Below are 9,730 nucleotides of genomic sequence, written 5' to 3' on the forward strand. Positions count from 1 at the left end.
CTTTGATCAAAATTCAACAGCCAAGATTTTACTTTAGTAAGAAAAATGTTTTTTTGCCTGATTAAACGAATAGATTCCGGTAAGACATTAAATAAACGAGAAGATACAATATCATAAGAGTTCCGATAATTTGTAATTCGAAATATTGGAACAATTGTAAAGAATCTCTCATTACGCAACCTATAGGTATTCGAAATCCTGCTGTTAAGATAGTCACCTTTCGTAAAAAAAATTTTCAATACTTTATAATAATATAACTGTCTCACAGGAAGAATCTTTAAACTCTTAAATAATTCAATATTATGAGAATATCTGTGCCTGTCGCAAATATTTCTGATGACAGATTTTTGCAAAATCAATAGAGTGTTAATTCTATTTCTCGCCTTCCCCAACAACTCATACCGTACTGCAGCTTGGAATGAAAAACTCCGTAATAAAACATTTTAAGCATGTTTAATGAACATATTTTCTTTAATCGATAAAAATGTCTTGAAGTACACAGTAAATATGATTTTAGCTTATAAATATGTTGCAACCAATTAAATTTCCTATCGATAATGACAATAAATCATATTTCGAATTGCATTTGAAATTTTTACAATTTGAATAATATTTCGAAAAAACATTTTAGACTCAGATTTCCAAGGTGAAGGGTATACGAGTAATTTGTTTCTCTTTATACCGACTGCAACGTTTTTACTTGTTTTACATAAACATAGGTAGTTTCAGTAAAAAAATAATCTGAGAAAAAAATTTCTTTTTAAAAATGAAATTTAAAAATACTTGAATATATATTTATATATGTAGATACCGAGGCGCAGCATTATATCATTACCGGTATAGATACCGAGGCGCGCATTATATGGAATTCATGCTTCTCTTTTAAAATAAGATATAAAAAATTTTCACGACACTATTTTTTTTTTTAAATGAAGCATGCGAATGCCTGCGCGAAACTCATTCTTTTTTATAGTCACCTCAAATATGCCTTTCTCGTGATCGTTTGTGAAAGTTTTAAAGCAATACCAAGAAATCACGGTATCGACCTTTAGCAGAAGAATTAGGACAAGAATAGGACAATGGAATATAAAAACAATGAGAGAACAAACAAAATTAGCGCAAATGGAGAAAGAAATGAATAGATATGGAATAAAAATCTTTGGGTTAAGCGGAGTTAGGTGGCGAGAACATGGAGCGGGAATAATTATAAAAAAAGCTCTAAAAACAGCCCTGCTCGCATGGAAGCCAATATCAAATAGAATAATGACTGTCTGTTTTCGCTCAAGAATCAATAACACAACCATAGTTCAGTGTTATGTTCCAGCAGAAATCTCAGAAGACGAGATAAAAGATGAATTTTATGAGCAAATAACGGCAACACTAAGTGACGTCCCAAAATCTGACATCCTAATACTAATGGGAGACTTTGATGCAAAAGTGGGAAGTAAGCCATGGCCAGCAGTAGGAGGTCATGTCATGGGTGTCAGAAATAACAATGGAGAAAGATTAAAAGAGACATGTGAACAACACGATCTGGTGGTGGGCGGTACAATATTCCCGCATAAATCGATATACAAGTACACTTGGGTCTCTCCAATTTACACAACTAAAAATCAAATAGACCACATCTGTATTAGGCGGAGATGGGTGAAATCGATGCTGGATGTAAGAACATGGCGCAGCGCAGATGCTCAAAGTGATCGTATGCTAGTTACGGCTGACATAAGAATCAAACTGGCGACCAGAAACGCACCAGCAAACTCCAGAAGGAAGCGAATATGTGTGCAGAAATTAAAATCAGGCGATACAAAAGAAGAATTTGTAATAAACATACAACAAGCGGTAAATAGCCAACAAAATATGTCACACAAACAAATACGAGATGTTTACCGCCGAGTTGGAGGGGATCACGGAAGAAACATGGGCTGCCATAGAAGAAATAAAGAGAATGGTCAGGAAAGATAAAAGAAAGTTCTACAGCAACATTGCAAAGCCAGACGGCGGCTGGACGAAGTGACTCAAGAACATTATATCAGAAAATTAATACACTATCGAGGAAGAGCAGTCACAAACAAATGCCTGTGCGAAACAAAGATGGCATTATAATAATCTCCGCCGAAGAACAACTAAACAGATGGAGAGAACACTTCGCGGAAACGAACACCCAAGATGTAGAAGAAGAACCAGTCATAAACATCACCACAATCAATCAAGGCCCCCCCGCACTAAGAGAAATAATAGAAGCTACCAGCTGAGCTATTAAAGGCTGGAGAGCTAACAGCTGCAACCGCGCTGAAACCAATCACAGAAAAAATATGGCAAGAAGAAAACGTACCAAACGATTGGAAAACAGGAATGATTATAAAGTTACACAAGAAGGGAGATCTGACGCATTGCAGAAACTGGAGGGGTATTACAATACTAAAGCATAAACCTTTGTAATGCTAAACAGCATTACAAAGGTTGTAGCCCTAATAATATACTCCAGAATAGTCGAAAAATTGAATGCATCAATCAGAGAAGAACGGGCGGGGTTTCGGCAAGGTCGGGGGTGCACAGAAGATGCGAACACTTTGAGACTGATCATCGAGCAGTCGATAGAGTAGAACAGCCCGTTGTATGCAACATTTATAGATTTCGAGCGAGCATTCGACTCCATCAAGCGCAGTATGATAAGGGCAACACTTAAGAGACACAGAATCCCTGCAAAAATCATAAATATAATAAGATCTTTGTACGACAACGCAGAAACAATGGTGTCGCATAATGGTAGACTCAATACCCCAATAACAACAATAGCAGGAGTAAGACAAGGATGCCCCTTATCTCCACTACTATTCATCACGGTTGATTGTAGATTGTAGATTCTAAGGGAACCGAGTGGGACAGGAGCATCCCCCCAAGCCACCGCAGCCATTTTTGACTTATTGTAGCCACCCCACCCTCCCGTCTATAATATCCCCGTCCCAATCACAATGCCGGAGATATCCCTAAGGGAGTTGGACAACAGTTCCCGAACACTTAGGGACCCATGTCCAAGACAATTGCGGCGCCGAACAGCTAGTGCCGGACAGTCGCAGAGAATGTGCACGGCGGTCTCATCGCCACCCCCACAAAATCTGCACAGGGGGGAGCCCAACTTCCCCAGCCTATGCAGGTGGTACTTCACCGGGCAGTGCCCCGTGAAGAAATTCGCAATAGTGCGAACCCGGCTCCTGCTCATCCCCAGCAACTCCGCGGCGAATCCGCCGGAGCACGCCGGAAGAAACACTTTCGCATGACGGCACCCCTTCGTGTCCCGCCAGTGACGGCCGCATTCCGCCGCGAGTAGGCAGGCAAGCCTGGCCCCCCCGGCGGAAGAAGGCAGACCGCAGAAAGGCAACGGCTGCACAAAGGCAGCCCCAGATCCCCTCTGCGCCAACTCATCGGCAACTTCGTTGCCCGCATGACCACTATGGCCCGGCACCCAAATGAGCATCACACTGTTCTCCGCTGCCAATTTCCTAAGTGCAGCAAGGCAGCTCCAGACCAGCTTGGATGTAACCTGAGCTGAACGGAGTGCCAGCAGTGCAGCCCTGCTGTCTGAGAACACATAGATGGTGCGGTTTCTATACCCCCTTTCCAAATTGATTCTCAGACAGATCTCTATTGCATGTATTTCGGCCTGGAACACTGTGCAATACGGGTCAAGGGTTGCATATATACGCGTGTCCGGGCGGACACCCAATACGCCCGAACCCACACCCGACTCCGTTTTGGACCCGTCCGCATACCACACGCTCGAACCCGACCTAAGTACCGGACCACCCCTATCCCACGTCCATCGATCGGGAAACAGAACCCTGTACCTGTGGTCGAAGTTGTACCGCGGCAGACAGGTATTTGACATGGTTATTCTTAGAATCGGATCGCCCTCAATGAAGTCTCTGTGTGGGCCAACTTTAGCCCCACCCCGTAGTCGCCAGAGAGAAGTCGGTAAGTCACCAGCCGGGCTTCCTTCAATATATGGAGGTGCAGTGGCGGCAATCCGATCATCACCTCCAATGCAGCGGTGGGAGCCGTCCGCATCGCCCCGGTCACTCCCAGGCAGGCCAGCCTCTGTAGCTTTTCCAGCTTGGCCCGCACACCCGCCTGCTGAGCCTTACGGCACCATACAATCGACGCATAGGTGACGATGGGCCTAGCAAGGGCCGTATATAGCCACAGTGCTATTCTGGGACTAATTCCCCAGGTCCCCCCGATGAAGCTCCTACACGTCCACAAGGCCGCCGTAGCTCTCCCGATAACTCTATCGATATGGGTATTCCAAGAGAGACGATCATCCAGGGTTACCCCCAGATACTTCACCTCCCTCGAGTAACTAATACGTTCACCAAACAGAATTGGGCTCGTTAATCTGTCCCTGCTTCTGCGTCTGGTGAAGGCGACCAAAGTGCTCTTGCTTGGATTTATATTTAACTCAACGCCTTTGCACCACCTCTCCACAACACGTAAATTTTGCTGTAGAAGATCAGAAATAGTGCTCTTAAATTTTCCCCGCACGACGAAGGCCACATCGTCAGCGTATCCCCAGACACGCGCCCCGGAGCCCCTGAGAGCAGCGATTAGATCATCCACTACAATGGACCACAGGAGGGGCGAAAGAACCCCGCCCTGCGGACATCCTTTTGCAGCGGAGATGAAGAGTATATCGTCAGCTATGGTGGACTTAATAATCCTATCCTGTAGCATCCGATTGACCCATCTGCTAGTCGTCGCATCAATCCCTCGTTTGTGCAACGACTCACAGATGACATGATATGGGGTGTTGTCAAAAGCTCCTTCTATATCAAGGAAGCAGCCAACTGCTACCTCCCGCACTTCCAGTGAGTTTTCAAGGACCCCCACCAGACTCTGCAGAGCGAGTACAGTAGACCTTCCCGACTGACAGGCGTACTGAGATTCATGCAAGGGATTGCTTCCCAGTGCACCGTCCCGTATAAATCTATCAATCACTTTTTCCATTGCTTTCAATAGAAAAGAAGTAAGGCTGATTGGACGGAAAGACCTTGGGTGGTTGCTTGGTCGCTTACCCACCTTCGGAATATACGTCACTTTAGCCATCCTCCATGCCTGAGGGATGTAACCCCACGCATAGCTGGCACGAAAGATTCCCAACAGTGCTCTAGCGATATGTTGGAAACCCCTCTGCAAAAATGCAGGATATATCCCGTCATCACCTGGAGATTTGAAGGGCCTGAAAGAGAAAACAGCCCATCTAATCCCGCCCATCGTGAAGACTAGACGGGATCGTTGCCAGTCATCCTCCTGGGCCAGGGTGCCCCCGGTTCGATGACTGCATTTGAGTGATTCAGAAAAATCTCCGAGTCAGGAAAGTGCGTTGACGCCATAAGCTCCAACGTCTGCTTTCCGTTCTCAGTCATGGAGCCATCAGGACGTTCCATTAGGCCCAACCCGCTAGCATTTTTTTTTTTTCCTTCTTCACTCCTAGTGAGGAGTATAGGGCTAGTGCATGATATCTATGATGCTCTAGTTTCTATAGTCATAGAGAGTTAGCTAGGTAGGTGACTAGTCTACCGTAGTTTTTATTTATATTAAATATTTCAGTTAATTAATATTTACTGTTTATTTTTCTTAGTCTTTAGTATCGAATATTATGAACATTTGAAAATTACTTGTATAATATTTTATTAGTATTTGCATATTAAGTTATATAATATTGAATATAATTTTCATAGTGACCTGACCGGGGTTTTAACCGTTTAAAGGGCCGGTGCCATAACCACTGCACCAATGGTCAGAGCATACTTTTTGGAAAGCACCCTGTGAAGACGCGCACTGCTGGGGAGTTCATCAATGCCCTTGCAGAACGCCCTCCATGAGATTCTCTTCGCTTTCCTAATTTCTTTATTGTATTTTGTGAGTGAGTCCTTATACTCTTCCCACGAACCTGACGCCTTGGCCTTATTGAATAGATTTCTGGTCTTAAGCCTTGAAAGCTCTTCATTCCACCTTCATCACGGCTCTTCATTACGGTACTTGACAAGTGTATGAAAGAAATAGCAGCACGAAGAAAGGGGATAACCTGGCAGCTTTCGCAGAAACTCCAGAATATGGAGTATGCGGATGACATATTCATATTGAGCTACTCAGCAGAAGAAATGCAAACAACTATCAACGACCTGAGAGAAAGGGCCGAAGCTTTGGGTATACGCATAAATCCCACTAAGACCAAATGCTTGAGAATAAACTCTACAGGCCAGATACCAATGTACTTACAAAATACCCAGATTGAGGAGGTCGCAGAATTTGAGTACTTGGGTAGCATGATAGCGACTGATGGAGGCACGAGTAGAGACATAGAACACAGAATATCAAAGGCGAAAGTGCATTTGGAAGGCTGCGGTGTGGAGGTCTACACAAATAGCAAGTGGTACAAAAATTAGAATATTTTATGCGTGTGTCAAGTCCGTGTTGCTCTACGGAAGTGAGACGTGACTGGTTTCAAAGAACGACATGAGAAAATTGCAAGTGTTCGTAAACAGGTGTCTTAGGATTATATGCCGCATCTTGTGGCTCAGAAGAATAATGAATGAGGAGTTGTGGATTCTGACAAAGCAGGAACCATTCTGGGTCCATATAAAAACAAAAAAGTGGAAATGGATAGGCCACATTCTGAGGTGGCCAACAACATCACTGGCGCGCCAGGCCCTAGAATGGAATCCCCAAGGGAGAAGAAGTGTGGGGAGGCCAAGAACAACGTGGAGAAGAACGGTTAGGACAGAATGTGAGCGAAGCTGAAAGACAATGGTCCGTGAATAGAAAGGAGGAAAAAAAAAGCGTTTTTTTGAATCCCTTGCAACTTCCCACAACAATTTCAAAGACATTTTTGTATGCATATATTTAAATATTAAAATAAATTGTATGAAAATTTTTTCAAGATTGCTTGTTTGAAAATCCCGAAAAATCTTTGGCTATATCAACATTGTCCACCATTAATTTTATTAGAAGCTTACATTGCTCATATTTCTTATTCGTTTTGCTTCTAAAATACAAAAACACCGATTATCAATGTAAAAATTACAACAAAATTTTTTGATTTTTTTTGCATTTGTATAGTTACGAAAACGATTGCTTTTGGTAAGATTTTCAATAATCTGATATCAAGTTTTTGCTTCGTATACATGTTATTCCTGAGGATTTCAACATTTATTTAGTACCATAATTGTAGTAATTTATTGTTTGAAAGAGAAATTTATAGTTGTTGTTATTAAATAAAGTTAAGTTAAACCAACGGTTTGTATTGTAGCACTTTTCTCTTTAACAAGTGAAAATACTGCTTTTGAAAACAATCTAGCGATGCACTATATATTATAAATATTACTATCAGTTATATTCGTATACGAATATATTTAAAAACGAGAAAAAAATAGAGCTAACCTTGTCAACTCTGTGATACCCGTACGAATTTGTTATCCTATGTGCGAATAAAGATGCCATAACTGACTATGGGACAGACGTTGACTTTAAGTTGCTGTATATTAATTTATGCAAAATTTCAGTACAATGTGTTTTTCAAAATACTGTGTGTGCTAAACTGCTGTTGAAGTTGTATGGCAGCTACCAGAAAGAGCCAAGAAATTTTAACGAATTTTATCAAGAACATCGGCCCTACTAATATATTTACTTATGTGCAATTTCAATACCACAGCTTTTATAGTTTCTGAGATATAGCCAAATAACTTTCGAAGTTGTATGGCAGGTACCAGAAGGAGCCAAGCAATTTCAACGACTTTTATCAAACACATTGGCCCTACGAATATATTCGTTTGTGTGAAATTTCAATACCATAGCTTTTATAGTTTCTGAGATATAGCCAAATAACTTTCGAAGTTGTATGGCAGGTACCAGAAGGAGCCAAGCAATTTCAACGACTTTTACCAGACACATTGGCCCAACTAATATATTCACTTGTGTGAAATCTCAATATCACAGCTTTTATAGTTTCTGAGTTATAGTCAAATAACTTTTGAACTTGTATGGCAGGTACCAGAAGGAGCCAAGTAATTTCAACGACTTTTATGAGATACATTGGCCCTACTAATATATTCGTTTGTGTGAAATTTCACTACCACAGCTTTTATAGTTTCCGAGATATAGCCAAATAAATTTTGAAGTTGTATGGCAGCTACCCGAACCGGTACCCCGATCATGCCCAATTTAAATAGGGTTCTGGCACTTACTATAAATGAATCATTTGTGAAAATTTGGTGAACTTAGCTCAATTAGTTTTTGAGTTATCGTTAGGACGGACGGACAGACAAAGCTAAATCAACTCAGAATTTGACGCTGATCAAAAACATACACTTGAGTCTATATCTAAAACCGTTATTTCTTAGCGTTACAAACGGTAAGGCAAATTTAGTATACCCTTCGAACATACGTTCGTACGGGTATAAAAATGCATATATTTAGAATAAAATGTTTATGTAGGCTTTGAAATAAAACAAGAAAAAAATTTAAAGACGTGTTAATATAATGATCGATTTTAGGTGTTCATTGAAAAATAATTATGTTTTTAACATGCTATTAAAATGCATTTGTGAATAATTTTCCGCATATATAAAAAGTTGAAAAGTTTGCAGTTTCAGAAATATAAGCTGCCAAAAATTTCAAGAGACGATAATTTGAGAGCTGGTGGTGAAAAAAAATTTTTCTAAGGAGATGAACTATTTATTAACTTCTGGGTTAGGTTGGGTTAGGTTAACGCGCCCATCCCAGGATACACTTAGGCAACTTGGGCCTGTTGTGATGTCGCAGGATGTCCATATCCCCACTCCGACGTGAACCAGGTCGAGTCCTTTATAAACCGGTTTAGGTTTCTCGCATTTACATTCGCCAGGTCCGTAACCAGCAGAAAAAAAAGCGACCCCAGGAGCCAGAGCCGGGCACGAGGACAGAAAATGAGCTACCGTTTCTCCCTCATCTTTAACACGGCAGCCCCTGCAGAGGCCGTTAGCGAGGCGTCCCATCATTCTGGCGTGTTCGCCAATCAGACAGTGCCCAATTATAACTCCTATCACAACACCAATATCGCGCTAAAGAAAAGACTACAGATCCGCCATGCGACATACATCCAGTCTAAGTCAAAATTGTCTGAGGCATCCCCAAGTTCTCCTTTTCAAGAGGGACCCCAAGAGTCGTTCCATGCCTCGCGAGTTCATCCGCCATGCAGTTACCTTGGATTCCGCTATGAGCCGGAACCCAGACCAGATTGATTTGCGTCATCTCGGTAAGAAATGATCTACAATCCCGGACCGTTCTTGAAGTGGAAGTCTCTGCTTCCAACGCCACCTTCGACTGAATGAAAGGAAATCTACACCCTAAGTTCTCTGAAGTAGACTCCCCCCTCCCCCGACTCTTTCGTTCAGTTTGGACCCATCCTTATAGAAGGGAATAGAACCGCCCTAAATGTTGCCTTCGCTTCCCCAGGTTTGCCTTGATGGAGGCAAAGTGCTAAAATTCCTCGTGATTGAAAGCATAGAAGAAACATAGTCAACCTTTTGCGCCATAAGCCATTAGTGTCTAAAAGCTGTTAAAATTTCAGACTCCTACATCGTACGGTGTAGAAGAAAAACGGTATCAAAAATTTGAAAAAGACGCATTTTAGATAACGCAAAATTTTAGCGGCTATTTGGTTTTCTTAAGTGATTCATAAGTTCAGGTATGG

General features: G+C 41.9%; 1 protein-coding gene across 1 annotated transcript; it reads left to right on the plus strand.

The window, feature by feature from the left end:
- The first annotated feature begins 1,095 nt into the window (after positions 1–1,095).
- On the plus strand, positions 1,096–1,965 carry LOC129616655 (craniofacial development protein 2-like). Its single transcript, XM_055532289.1, has one exon. The coding sequence runs from the start codon at positions 1,096–1,098 to the stop codon at positions 1,963–1,965; it is 870 nt and encodes a 289-aa protein (XP_055388264.1).
- Positions 1,966–9,730: the final 7,765 nt, after the last annotated feature.

The sequence above is a fragment of the Condylostylus longicornis genome, unplaced genomic scaffold (genome assembly GCF_029603195.1).
Source record: "Condylostylus longicornis isolate FDR11 unplaced genomic scaffold, ASM2960319v2 ptg000267l, whole genome shotgun sequence".
Taxonomy (NCBI): Eukaryota; Metazoa; Arthropoda; class Insecta; order Diptera; family Dolichopodidae; genus Condylostylus; species Condylostylus longicornis.

What these genes read in the sequence shown, in the direction of transcription:
- LOC129616655 (XM_055532289.1), top strand. Translation starts at nt 1,096, where the DNA reads ATGAGAGAACAAACAAAATTAGCGCAAATGGAGAAAGAAATGAATAGA.